Source organism: Dermochelys coriacea, chromosome 2, assembly GCF_009764565.3.
Source record: "Dermochelys coriacea isolate rDerCor1 chromosome 2, rDerCor1.pri.v4, whole genome shotgun sequence".
Classification (NCBI taxonomy): Eukaryota; Metazoa; Chordata; order Testudines; family Dermochelyidae; genus Dermochelys; species Dermochelys coriacea.
In genome coordinates this window covers 224,707,291-224,721,870 of record NC_050069.1, presented here as the reverse complement: position 1 = coordinate 224,721,870, position 14,580 = coordinate 224,707,291, and the positions used below count along the sequence as shown (strand labels likewise).

The following is a 14,580-nucleotide window of genomic DNA, read 5'->3' as shown; positions in this document are numbered from 1 at the left end:
CTGTTTCCGGCTGGCACTGGCTGCAAGCTGCGGTGGTTGGTGAGTGCGGGCAGTTGCCAGGTGGCGGCCGGTTACATTTCTCCTCTGCTGCACATCCATCGGCCCTTTACGTTCTTCCCCCTCTAGCTATCTTCTCCCTGCTTTTCCCCTTTGCCTCGCCTCCAGCCCCGCTGCTCCTCCATATCCCGCCCCAGCAGGGCACGTCCCGCTCCCAGCGCTGTGTGGAGAACCACCCCCCGGTCAGAGAGTTCAGTTCACCAACAGCCTGGCAGGCAGGCTCCTTCCTTCCCCCACTGCCTCTTGCTGAGCTGGCGCCCTAGGAAAGCCCAAGACCCTCTGGTCCAGGGTGCTGGCTAGGAGGAGCCGAGCTGTGCATGTGCCAAAGCCCCGCACAGCGCTGGCATGGGGAAGCCTCTCCACCGCTCAGCTAAGCTCCCAAGTGGTGGTGGTGGGGAAACTATTTCCAGCCAGTTCACGCCCAAAACCTGCAGGCTCTACAGCATCCCCCAAGGCAGGGGCTTAGCACCCTCTTCATCCTCCCTCCGCCCTTGCCCCCAGGGAGCACGGGGCTGCTCTGTCCCCTAGGCACCCTTCTCTGCTGAGCCACCTCTCTGGCCAGGTTCGCTGAAGCCCCAGCATTCAGGTTACTTGGGCCCTGGTGCACAATGCATCCTTAGGGCTTAACCCCTTCCTGACCACGCTGTAGCCAGGGGACGGGAGGCGGCTTGGTTATGTTGGTGGCCAGCAGTAGCCTGGAGGTGTTAGCTGCCTTTTGACACTGAGCGGGCAGGAAGGAACAAGCTGCTTCCGGCTGCAGGGAGGTGGGAAGAGATGAGCTCTGCAAAGACACTGGCCAGGTCATCCCTTCCTTCCCTCCCTTCTCCCCTGCAGCTGGAAGCAGCTCCCATCCCTTCCCTCCCGCACAATGCCAAAAGGCTGCTGCTGGCCAAGTTCTGGTGTGAACCCTGGCAGAAATCAGGGTGGTGGTGATGACCTTGCACATGTTGCCTCAGGAAGACGCAGTGCCAGGTACCAAGAGAGGAGGGTCCGTCCCTGGGGACCCAGCCAGGCATGGAGGGCAGAGAGCGCGGGGCGGGTTGGTCAGTCACCCCCTCCTGTGTGAGAGAGGTGTACGGGAGTGAGTTTGTGTGTCATTTCTCCTCGTGTGTGGGTGTGTGTGTGGGGGGGTAGGGGTATGTGTATTACCCTTCCCAGTGTGAACTCTAAAGCCTTACAGATAAGAAAAGGAGGACTTATGGCATCTTAGAGACTAACAAATTTATTTGAGCATAAGCTTTCGTGAGCTACATTTCGGATGATGAAGTGAGCTGTAGCTCACAAAAGCTTATGCTCAAATAAATTTGTTAGTCTCTAAGGTGCCACAAGTCCTCCTTTTCTTTTTGCGGATACAGACTAACACGGCTGCTACTCTGAAGCAGATAAGAAGGTAAATAAAAAGAATCCAACTATGCAGCATTTCTTTTTAACGTGGGCTCAGTCAACAAGATGTTAATTTGAACGTTTTTGTATGTTTGATTGCCGTTGAACTCACTTGAATAAGAGTAATTTTACCAGGTGTCCCATATTCAGCATAGGGAAATATGGTCACCCTATCCAAAGACGTAAAAAATAAAGTGTATTGCAAGCTTGGCAGTTCTGTGCCAGTGTACAGCACTATTGTGCAAGAGATCCAGATTTAATTCCAGAGAACTGAGCTCTTGATTCCTAGCCAAGAATCTGGGAAAGGAAATGGCTCTCATCTTTTAACAACAGCCTCTCCAGGTAATTAAGGGTGCGGTTTTGTTTTTTTCCAAAGGGAATCTTAATCAGAATTTGGTGGGAAGGATAGTGGCCACAATGTGAAGTCTGAAAAAGGGAAGGTGGATGTAACAAAGCAATGTTTTGGTGACATCCTGTGGGCTCTGGCTGCATGGGACCAGCTAGGGAATGAAGAAGGTATTTGGATTGATGAGGAGTTTTGCAGAATTCACAATCCTAAATGGTTCATATTAATAAGGATTTCATAAACCAGGTGATTTAATTTAACTAGGTTAGGAAGAGAATCAAATTAATGCGGAACTTTTCTTCCCAAAGAATAGCAAATATATGAAATATGTGGCCATTTAAAATCACTGAAAAAAACAGTGTCCTTTCTAGCAAACACAGGAGGTAAGAGGAATCCAGGGAGAAATGTGAGATAGGAATCAGGAGGTGAATTTCCCAAATGGACTGAGACAATTGGTCAGCCAACTTTTTGAGGGAGCCTTACAGATCTAGAAATACTTGCTGAATGTGAGTGAATGTTTGTAACTCTCTTCATTTCATGTTTATCTTTTGTGCATAATATATTGTGGTGGAGACTGAATGAATAAACATAAACAAGGTATATTGTGCACAGAAACAGTATGAATTAAAGTAGGTTCTGGTATAACAATCTACTTCATTTTGGATTTCAAATCAATTGTTCAAATCATGTGCTTTTCCCTCAGATTAATTAGTCAATTTGCTTTTCATAGAGAAATTAAAAAGCAATCATTGTAAAACTTGATGTTCACAGATTAATTTAATCTTTGGCCCACTCATGAACAGTATATGGTTTTCATTATTCAAAAGAATGTGAATCTTGGAAAATACAGTAATCCCAAATATGTGTGCGCGCACGTACACACACAGCCCACGAATACAACTAAGATTAGCTTTTGGAATGTTGACATACATTAAAAATACTGAAAATTCCTTACTAACCTATAGGTAATCATTGGTTCTTTTCTGAAGATGTATTGTGACCTTGATTGTGACTCTCAAAGAGACTAACTTAGAGACTAGTGTATAGTATTAGTTGTAGGAATCATTATTTTTGTTAAAAGAAAAAGAGTACTTGTGGCACCTTAGAGACTAACACATTTATTTGAGCATAAGCTTTCGTGAGCTACAGCTCACTTCATCGGATGCCATGAAGTGAGCTGTAGCTCACGAAAGCTTATGCTCAAATAAATTTGTTAGTCTCTAAGGTGCCACAAGTACTCCTTTTCTTTTTGCGAATACAGACTAACACGGCTGCTACTATGAAACCTGTCATTATTTTTGTTGATTCCATGCTTATTACTATCCAAATTGAACTTTGGAAAAATCAACACAAAACTCTAAACTGTTTCTTCCTTTGGGCTTCCTAGTGCCTCTGTCTTTCAGACTGAAAGCTTTTTTGGGAAGGAATGCCTTTATTTTATCTGATTCAGAAAACAGCCCTAACTAAGAAAAGGAGTACTTGTGGCACCTTAGAGACTAACAAATTTATTAGAGCATAAGCTTTTGTGAGCTACAGCTCACTTCATCGGATGCATTTGGTGGAAAAAACAGAGGAGAGATTTATATACACACACACAGAGAACATGAAACAAGGGGTTTATCATACACACTGTAAGGAGAGTGATCACTTAAGATAAGCCATCACCAGCAGCAGGGGGGGGGAAAGGAGGAAAACCTTTCATGGTGACAAGCAAGGTAGGCTAATTCCAGCAGTTAACAAGAATATCAGAGGAACAGTGGGGGGTGGGATGGGGGGGAGAAATACCATGGGGAAATAGTTTTACTTTGTGTAATGACTCATCCATTCCAAGTCTCTATTCAAGCCTAAGTTAATTGTATCCAGTTTGCAAATTAATTCCAATTCAGCAGTCTCTCGTTGGAGTCTGTTTTTGAAGCTTTTTTGTTGAAGGATAGCCACTCTTAGGTCTGTGATCGAGTGACCAGAGAGATTGAAGTGTTCTCCAACTGGTTTTTGAATGTTATAATTCTTGACGTCTGATTTGTGTCCAAGAACCAGCCTTCCACGCAAACTTCCTCGTGGCTGGACTTTACAAAAACTAGACAAGCCATTTACAAAACACACTTTGCTTCTCTACAAAAGAAAAAGGACACTAAGCTATCTAAACTACTATATGCCACAAGGGGCCACAACAATGGTTCCCGTAACCCACCCAGCAATATTGTTAATCTATCCAACTATACTCTTAGCCCAGCAGAAGAATCTGTCCTATCTCGGGGCCTCTCCTTTTGCCCCTCCACTTCCACGAACATGATACAGTTCTGTGGTGACCTAGAATCCTATTTTTGACGTCTCAGACTCAAGGAATATTTCCAACACACCTCTGACCAACATATTAACCCACAGAGAGCTTCCTGCCAACACTAAAAAAGAAGGATTCTGGGTGGACTCCTCCTGAAGGTCGAAACAGCAGCCTGGATTTCTACATAGAGTGCTTCCGCCGACGTGCACGAGCTGAAATTGTGGAAAAGCAGCATCGCTTACCCCATAACCTCAGCCATGCAGAACACAGTGCCATCCACAGCCTCAGAAACAACTCTGACATCATAATCAAAAAGGCTGACAAAGGAGGTGCTGTCGTCATCATGAATAGGTTGGAGTATGAACAAGAGGCTACTAGGCAGCTCTCCAACACCACTTTCTACAAGCCATTACCCTCTGATCCCACTGAGAGTTACCAAAAGAAACTACAGCATTTGCTCAAGAAACTCCCTGAAAAAGCACAAGAACAAATCCGCACAGACACACCCCTAGAGCCCCAACCTGAGGTATTCTATCTGCTACCCAAGATCCATAAACCTGGAAATCCTGGACGCCCCATCATCTCAGGCATTGGCACCCTGACAGCAGGATTGTCTGGCTATGTAGACTCCCTCCTCAGGCCCTTCGTTACCAGCACTCCCAGCTATCTTCGAGACACCACTGACTTCCTGAGGAAACTACAGTCCATTGGTGATCTTCCTAAAAACACCATCCTAGCCACTATGGATGTAGAAGCCCTCTACACCAACATTCCACACAAAGATGGACTACAAGCCATCAGGAACAGTATCCCCGATACTGTCACGGCTAACTTGGTGGCTGAATTTTGTGACTTTGTCCTGACCCATAACTATTTCACATTTGGTGACAATGTATACCTTCAAATCAGCGGCACTGCGATGGGTACCCACATGGCCCCACAGTATGCCAACATTTTTATGGCTGACTTAGAACAATGCTTCCTCAGCTCTCATCCCCTAATGCCCCTACTCTACTTGCGCTACATTGATGACATCTTCATCATCTGGACCCATGGAAAAGAAGCTCTTGAGGAATGATTTCAACAATTTCATTTGTTCCATGATTCCAACAATTTCCATCCCACCATCAACCTCAGCCTGGACCAGTCCACACAAGAGATCCACTTCCTGGACACTACGGTGCTAATAAGCGATGGTCACATAAACACCACCCTATATCGGAAACCTACTGACCGCTATTCCTACCTACATGCCTCTAGCTTTCATCCAGATCATACCACTTGATCCATTGTCTACAGCCAAGCGCTACGATATAACCGCATTTGCTCCAACCCCTCAGACAGAGACAAACACCTACAAGATCTCTATCATGCATTCCTACAACTACAATACCCACCTGCTGAAGTGAAGAAACAGATTGACAGAGCCAGAAGAGTACCCAGAAGTCACCTACTACAGGACAGGCCCAACAAAGAAAATAATAGAACGCCACTAGCCATCACCTTCAGCCCCCAACTAAAACGTCTCCAACGCATCATCAAGGATCTACAACCTATCCTGAAGGACGACCCATCACTCTCACAGATCTTGGGAGACAGGCCAGTCCTTGCTTACAGACAGCCCCCCAACCTGAAGCAAATACTCTCCAGCAACCACACACCACACAACAGAACCACTAACCCAGGAACCTATCCTTGCAACAAAGCCCGTTGCCAACTCTGTCTACATATCTATTCAGGGTATACCATCATAGGGCCTAATCACATCAGCCACACTATCAGAGGCTCGTTCACCTGCGCATCTACCAATGTGATATATGCCATCATGTGCCAGCAATGCCCCTCTGCCATGTACATTGGCCAAACTGGACAGTCTCTACGTAAAAGAATGAATGGACACAAATCAGACGTCAAGAATTATAACATTCAAAAACCAGTTGGAGAACACTTCAATCTCTCTGGTCACTCGATCACAGACCTAAGAGTGGCTATCCTTCAACAAAAAAGCTTCAAAAACAGACTCCAACGAGAGACTGCTGAATTGGAATTAATTTGCAAACTGGATACAATTAACTTAGCCTTGAATAGAGACTGGGAATGGATGAGTCATTACACAAAGTAAAACTATTTCCCCATGGTATTTCTCCTCCCCACCCCACCCCTCACTGTTCCTCTGATATTCTTGTTAACTGCTGGAATTAGCCTACCTTGCTTGTCACCATGAAAGGTTTTCCTCCTTTCCCCCCCCCCTGCTGCTGGTGATGGCTTATCTTAAGTGATCACTCTCCTTACAGTGTGTATGATAAACCCCTTGTTTCATGTTCTCTGTGTGTGTGTATATAAATCTCTCCTCTGTTTTTTCCACCAAATGCATCCGATGAAGTGAGCTGTAGCTCACGAAAGCTTATGCTCTAATAAATTTGTTAGTCTCTAAAGTGCCACAAGTACTCCTTTTCTTTTTGCGAATACAGACTAACACGGCTGCTACTCTGAAACCAGCCCTAACTAAGGAATCATTACCAGGTGTCTCTATAATAGAATAGTGGCAAATAACAGCATTGTCAGAAGTAACAGGAATGGCGCCACATCATCTGTTGGAAGGATGGTGTGTGGAATCTCAGCAGCAAAAAATTTGTAGTTGGAGGAATTATATGATTGTATAGTTAAGAGTTTTTTCTATGTTTCCCTCTCCTTCATATTGTCATGTTGGTGTCTAGTGTTCATCAAAAAGTCTGAGAGGAAGTGAGATGTTTGGTATTCTTGGATACCAAGGAAATGGTTTGCTGATAACCATAGCTATATTAAACTCAAATACATTACCCTTTTATTTTTGGTTTTTTGAACATTTTGATATAAATTGGGAGAATAAACACTGTCTTGTATACATTAAAGTTGAGGGAACCAAAGCAAATTTTGTACTAGCTGTACTAACAAATCATTAAATGCTAGGGTTCATCAATCCAAATTAGATAGGGTATCTATCTGAGGGTTTCTAATAAGGCCCATTGCTGCGGAAGCTAAGTGTGGTCTTTTACCTCCAAATATTTCAGAAATACGGGGAGATTATGTTTCTTGCACTGTTAATAAACTTTCCAGTAAACCCTTTTTTTTTTTTTTTTTACCAGATATCTGAACTTCACTTTAGTGTGTGTAGGTAACAGTATTTCTATAGAAAAGATTTGCAAACTTGGCATCATTTTAGGGAAAGGAATGAGAAGGAAATGTTCTTGGAACATTTTGTAGTGTCAAGATTCTGAGTGATGTTGTGATAAAGAAATGTTCTTGGCATCTAAAGTTTTTACAGGGACAAGACTTAGGGGGAAAGTGCAATGTATAGTCCATAGTCTCCTAAATACAGTCCTATACTTTTGCTGCCTTGTATATTTGTGCCAAGTATAATGAAATTTTGACAATCAAACCTTTCCAGAAAAGATGCATCTTTATGTCACGTGCAGGCTACATATTGGTTTTGAAACATTGTTTTTTAGCATAAAGGATGAGTGGAGAAATTCAGCCTTTAAAAAATACAGAGTGTTCAGACTTCACTTCAAATGACATATGAGGATGATCCATTGCTTTGATTAGATGTCATTCCTTTGCATTTGGGCATAAGAAGTATAAAACACACATGGAAACTTGTCTAAATTTCCAGATCACACAATGTTACAATGTCTTGTGGTTTGCTGTTTTCATTGATACAGATATATTTAAACTACATGTCATTCTAGGCCAAAAAAGTCAGTATTAAATTAAAGTAATCAAATATGAAATAACTGAGTTCTAAATAATAAATATTAGCACATGTTCAAAGTTTTCAAAGAATAACAATACAATTTACACTAAATGTAAAAGAAAAAGTGTATTTATGCTGGGCAAAATCTCATAAATGTCTGATTCACAAATGTGCATCTGTTACTTTATATGTATATACTAATTTAGTCTGATTACTACATTGCTCCAATTTCTTGCCAGTAGACTAATAAACTAGAGTAGCACAGTAGTGAACAGGCCCAAGTGGTATAATAGTCAGCAATAGAAACTGAGCTATTTAGAAATCTGGAAAGCAGGAATGTCAAATTAAAAGATATAATACAGTGATATTTCTCTAATTATACCTATCAGATATGTCTGGCACTCATTGAATTGCACTAATAATTATGTTATCAGAAAAAATATGCTAGTTTTGTTCTTCTACTGGTTCATTTTTCTCTCCACGAAGCAATCCTCTCCTTATCACAAAATACCAAAATACTTTGCTTGGTGTTTTTTCTGCATTACATTGTTAACTTTCTAGATATGTCTACCCTGCACACTTCTTACAGCTGTGTGCAGAGTACATACTTGGCTAGCACCCCAGCATGAGTATAAATAGCAATGTAGACGGTGAGACATTGCTTAGGTGAGTAAAGACATGCGTGATGCCTGTGGGTATGCACCCAGGTATATACCTTACATGGCTCCCCCATCGAAGTATAGAGTCCTGCTGCCTCCCCCCACCTTTTGCTGATGCATGGCTTGCACGCAGCTTGCTTTTCACTGTGGCTTGTAGCTAGACATACCGTATTCAACACAGATACTTATGTGCAGTGTAGACGTAGTCTATATAGGTTATGAAACAGTGTAATGCTGCTAACTTTAAAACAGAAAATTATATTAACAACACCATAATGTAAACATTTTTAGCCTAAGTATTTTCTAATATGCCAGTATATTAACAGATGTATATACCTTGCTGTTTTGATATATTATACTGAAATCTGACTTTCTTTGTCATTTAGTATAGAGAAGCTTTTCTGTTACAGTAATCAGAGTGTGCTTTCTGGACTCATCCTTTGTACCAGACATACTCTAATGGGAACATCAGCACAAACTCTCCTTCACCTTCAGCTAACCAGCATCCTACCTCCCCTGCTATCAGACATGAACGTGGCCACAGTGATCCATACATCTGTGAGCACCATAGTCTTTTGTTGCGAGCACACAGTATTTTGGAGTGAATCTACAGATAATAAGAAAACTCCCGCTGGTGAAAAGGCTGTCTTCTGACAAATGCATGGTAACAGGAGCTCATTGCTCCATACATGGTTCAATGCACTGGCTTCCCACTGAACATCAAATCAAGTTTAAAGTCCTCAGGCACTATTTAGTTCTTGGCAGGGTACAAGGAAAACAAGGCCTATGATTTTGTCCTTCACAGTGTAAGGGAGAGAAAAAATAAGAATAGAAAGTTAGTAAGCTCTCTCGTGAGGGAAGGAATTGCATGGATCTTCAACTTTCTCTAACAGAGAACACTGATTTACACAATTTTGTAAAGATATCACAAAAAGTGTGATGTGGATAGAACAGTTTCACAACATCTAGGAATAAAATTAATATGCTTGAGTAGCATGTCCATTTGAAGCAAGGCTTTCATATATTAACTCTTCCTTTATTTCCCAGTTATAGGTATTAGGTGTGATTCTGTGCTAGCACAAAACTTGCAGCGCAAGAGAAGCAGAGGGGCTAGGATGGATTTAAACTATTTTTGAGCCTTTCTGATCTTGGGCTGCTCCAGAGATTGGAGAGGCTCCTGGAATAACTTGGACAGCATTGGGATTGCCCTATAAGGGCAGTGGAGAACAGTCCATAATCTCCACAGTGCTGCAATGCTGCCCCCAATATGCCCCTCACACCTTCTGGCACGTATGTTATGCACAGGCTTGCAAGTGGATCCTTGGAACGCAGTCTGGGAAGGCCTTATAGCTGTTTCCCATAATGCCAGCGCCAGCAGTACCTTCCTTCCGCTGGAGATTTTGGAGTCTCTTTGCACCACTCTGTCACATAATGACTACAAGAACAGTGGCTAATATGCTGCATGCTACTATGTTAATTTTTGGCATGTAACTCAAGTTACCATAGTTTTATAATTTGAAAAGTCTCCTTCCAGTAAAAATATTCTATTTTTAGTGGTATATTAAGCATCATTGCCAACACTGGAACATTTTCTAGCAATAATTCTCAAAATAAAGCTGAGATACGGGAGCTAGCTTAGAGGGCTGTAGGTATTCTGGTGGCTTGTAGAATATTGTTAATATAAACATCCTGATGCAGGGCTCTGGGTCCAGGATTTGGTTAAACATCCAGAAGTACAGGGGGATGATCATTTCAATCCATGAAGGTACTTCTACAAGGCCCCAGAGCCCTTCATCCTCCCCTAACACTGCTTACTTTAGAAGCTTTCCCTACCTGTGATAGTTATCTTGTTGGGGAAGAAACTTAGTGGCTTGCTACCACCTGTGGTGTGGTTAGTGGGAGCACGGCAGGCCTGGTGTCTTCAAGGGACATCTTTTTATGGTCTATCATCAGACATTTCTCACTGCTGTCTCCATCCACCACTCCCTTCCAAATTAAGAGTTTCAGTTCTGTCCCTCATCCCTAGACTCTCTGCCCTCTGAATATAGTGGTATCCTTCCCCCAAGCCCTGCACGGGGATAGGCTATCTATTGATATAGCACATGTTCTGGGGTTGAGCTCGGACTGCTCTGCTGCCATGTCATGGGGTGTGGACTGATGTGAGAGATAATGAGGGGCAGAATGAGTGTTGATTTTTGTTTTATGTATTCTATGCATTGGTCAATATGATTTCTGTAGCATTTTTAAAAACTGTATACCTGGAGCCTGTGACTTCAAGTGATTTTCAGAAATTAAAAAATAAGTTTGCCTGATATTCTGTGGTCAAATGTATATAATGTAAACGGCTAGCATACTATGCAAAAAAACCTGAAACCCTTAAACGTCTAGTTTTCAGAAAATTCTATGGCACTTAGTTTATATCAGTTGTCATATCTAGCCTCTTTTTAAACTTCCTTGTCCCTGAAATCTCACTAGATTGATGTCTTAAAACTCAAGGTTAAATAATATGTAGATTTGCAGAAGCTGGTTTTGAATTAACCAAGCATTCCAATGTCTGTATATCACTTCTGCTAGGAAAACTGAACTTTTGTATTTTATCTTCAAGGGAAATACATGCAGATGATGAACATTTTGAAACCAATTGCATTTGATGTGATTCACTTCATGTCCCAGCTGTTTGATTACTATCTGTATGCAGTGTATACGTTTTTTGGCCGAAATGACACGGTAGGTAGAAATTATTATTCCTTTAGAGCACGTTATTGTATGTGATATTGTACAGAAAAGACTTCTACATCAAGAAGACTACTGAGTGTATGATCTCTCAGAAGGGGCAGCAGTAATAGACTGGGGTTGGATGCATGAATGAGAACAGGCCAGTAAGAACAACTGAAAAGAGAAATGGCCTTAAAAGTATTATTATCACAAGGAGTGTTGTTCATTTTATATTTCTCTGTCTGGAGGAGGAGAGGGAGGGTGCAGAGGAAGGGTGAGACTGTTTCAGATATAGAAGTTTGCACAGAAAAAGGCACGCGGTCATGCATGGCAAAAGGAAGTGATGTAAAGATTAAAGGGGAGTGGGGACAACATGGTATGCATGGGGTGGGTGGGGGAGAGAGGCAAGCTGTGAAAATGGCTAACTCAGACCTATATGTTGGTTTTCAGATCTTGTGCTCCTCTATCTAATGTAGTCTAATAATGAAATCCATTTCTGTTCATATTTGATGTATAATTTAAGTGTCTTTTAGTTTAAGAAGCAAATACGCATCCACAGTGTCTGTAAAGAACTACATCAACTCTTCACAGATTGTCACAGAACAGCATATATGAAACCTGTATTTTTTAAAAAATGAAAACAATAATTCCATGAACAATTACAGGGCTCTAAATCGTTTTATGCTGGCAAATAGTTGATGGAGTCACACATTCTCAACAGCTTGTTCTCTTTGGTAGGAGAAGTATATTTGGTATTTGTTTGTGTATGGAGGATGGGCGGTAAATATTTTTTAAAGGTAATTGAATTCCTTTGGCTTGATCAACTATTCTGATATTCTTTTATTGTGTTACATGTACTTTTTGCACCTCCTGTTTTGTGTTTTAAAGCCTGTACAGAGTTCTTCACTTCCCACATCTAGCAGGGAACAGTACAGTGCTAGGCAGGTAAACATTATAGCAGATGGGTAAAATTGTGTTGTTACTGTAGTGTGCCTAATTGTTTGATAAACTCTTTTTCCTTGGAAACATACTGCTTACAAAGGGCCTATAAATTTAAAAAACCCTCTTGTAATGCTGCCATGATGTCCTAACCCTCATGTAGTTTTTTTTTTTTGTTACAATTTTTTAAGGAGTAGAGATGGGTAGTGGTATGTGACTTAGACTAGTAACTGTCATTCTTGTTAAAGCACATGCCAGTGTGGTTCTTATTAAAAGTATGCTAATAATATGACTGCTTTGAGTGGCCTAAATTCACTGTGAATCTTGTCTCTACACTTCTTGTTTGTTAGAGCACATATCTGAATGACTAGGAAGGCAAAATGCACATGCAGTGAATTAGTCAGAGAGAAATTGGTGTTTAAACTCTCAGAACAGTGAGCTGACTCTAGATACATTATCTCCAGTCATTTGTGATTTTCATAACTCAGAGTGTTTCTATTATTATTTAATTATATATATATATATTATGGGAAAGTTATCTCATGTGCTGAGCACCTGGAATTATCCACTGAGAGGGGCAGAATACCATTTCAAATACCATTTTTCACACTTTTCTTTCTCCGTATGCGCATTAAATCGGTTTTTACTCACCTTTCTGTAAAATCATGGCAGAACCTGATGCACTAGAACCTCAGTAATGACTTGTGAATTAATGAATTTTACTAAGTAACGATTAAGTGAACACACACAGGCATACATTCCAAAATAAACTGTTAATGCATTTTGTTAGTTATAGATTAGTTTTAATTGATAGTAATGTAGATAGTGTAACAGCAGTAAACTATAGCAGTAAATGTAGTGTGTATTTCATAAAATTTGTGTGCCTGGGTCTTGCTCAAGCCTGTTGACTTCAGTGAGTAACTTCAGCATTTGTTCTAGTGAAATCTTAGTCAGAGCCTTAATAAACATCTACTATTAAATTATTACTGAGATTTGGGGAGAAACCAATCATTTTTGTGCAGACAAGTAAGCTTAGCGAAGTGCTGATTAGCAAAGTTTGACTATAAGTCCCTTGGCACTCTGCTTTTTTCCATCGCTTATCAATTACTAGGTCATCAGTAATTTGTGGAAATAATGTATCCACTGTCTGGCATACATGGTTTGTAAAAATTCCCCTGAAGGCACAGGCCATGTGCAAAACAATTGAATACTGATATAATTTGCTCTACCTGATCAATTCACCATGGTCCTATCCTTGATGACTGCTCATCTCATGTTCCCTATAGAAGTATGTATATCCACTCTACATATCTCTGGATATTTTTTCCCTTTGATTTACAACTGGTCGTCCCTTGCATAGAAATCCTTTGAAGGGAAAAAAGATAGACTTTAATGCATCGTAACATTTTTGTTCACAGAGATTTATTTAAAATTGCACTCGCCTTTATTTGTCTGAATTTGTTGATGTACTTACTATTTCAACTGATAAATCGTCAGTCTTTTCAAAAACATTTACAATCAATAAGTTCTTAATTTGTCAAGAAGCTTACAGTATAATTTGGAAGAAAAGGGATAAGCAAAATACTAAGTATGTATTAGGAAAATTCTGGTGCTGGACAAAGTTTTTATAAGTGAACAAAGAAAAACATGTTTGTGCCTCCTTTTCTTTGTGGTAGCATAATTTTTTTTAAAGAAAAAACAAACTGTTTTCTTTCTGCTTGCTTGTTTTTACCTTAGATATGTGAATAATATCAAGTCTTGACTGTTCTGTTCTTGTTGGGGGACCCTGGATCTGGAACCAGAGCTTTCTCAGTCCTCTCTTGGAGGAGGACTGTGGCATTTCTCTCAAAGAAGTATTTTCTCCCAATTGGCAGTTAAGCAGATATTTAACAAAAACAAAGAAAGAATATTAGCCTTCGATTTATGTCATTTCTCTTGTTCCTCCATCCTCCAGCAACATCAAGAAAGCTAAGATTTGATATTTCTAAAGTAAAAATCAAGCAGAAAAATATTTTATTTATTTTTTAAATGGGGGCTGCCACTATTCACCATGAAGAAGCAATAAAGGGTGAGAACACTCTTGCTATATAATTCTCCTTTAAAATGCAGTGTAGGAGGTAAATGAGTAAAAATTAATTATTTAAAAATTATTTTGATTTGTGGAAACCACTTGAACATTGCTGATCATTTCTCACCTAGATGCAGTCTGGGAAAAGCTTTATAGTATTGAATCCAACACAGTGGACAGCAGTGTCTAAACATTGTTCAGAAAATTATTTTTCTGTTGTAAAACACATACCAGTACCATATCTTGGTACTTCTAGATCATGTGGACCCTGGATATAAATGTATGTGTTGTAGTTTTTCCATCTCCATTGTAATTTCATCTGGTTGAGTTGTTGCGTTTGGTAATATGTTTCTCTTCTGGAGTGAAAATTAGAAAATAAGTAGCTATGTTAATCTAAAC

At 40.6% G+C, this 14,580-nt stretch overlaps 1 protein-coding gene across 9 annotated transcripts in view; it reads left to right on the top strand.

The window, feature by feature from the left end:
* Positions 1 to 14,580, top strand: part of VPS50 (VPS50 subunit of EARP/GARPII complex) — a 185,539-nt gene that overhangs the window by 119,977 nt on the left and 50,982 nt on the right. For 4 of the 9 annotated variants that reach the window (XM_038389579.2, XM_043509298.1, XM_043509301.1 and 1 more), the window contains 2 exons: positions 11,065 to 11,186; positions 12,063 to 12,119. The exons of 1 other annotated variant lie outside the window; for it this stretch is intronic. In XM_038389579.2, the coding sequence (XP_038245507.1) occupies positions 11,065 to 11,186; positions 12,063 to 12,119 (179 nt within the window). Of the gene's footprint in view, positions 1 to 8,845; positions 9,016 to 11,064; positions 11,187 to 12,062; positions 12,120 to 14,580 lie in introns of those variants that run through there. 4 more of the 9 variants (XM_038389581.2, XM_038389583.2, XM_043509299.1 and 1 more) reach the window with 2 other exon arrangements.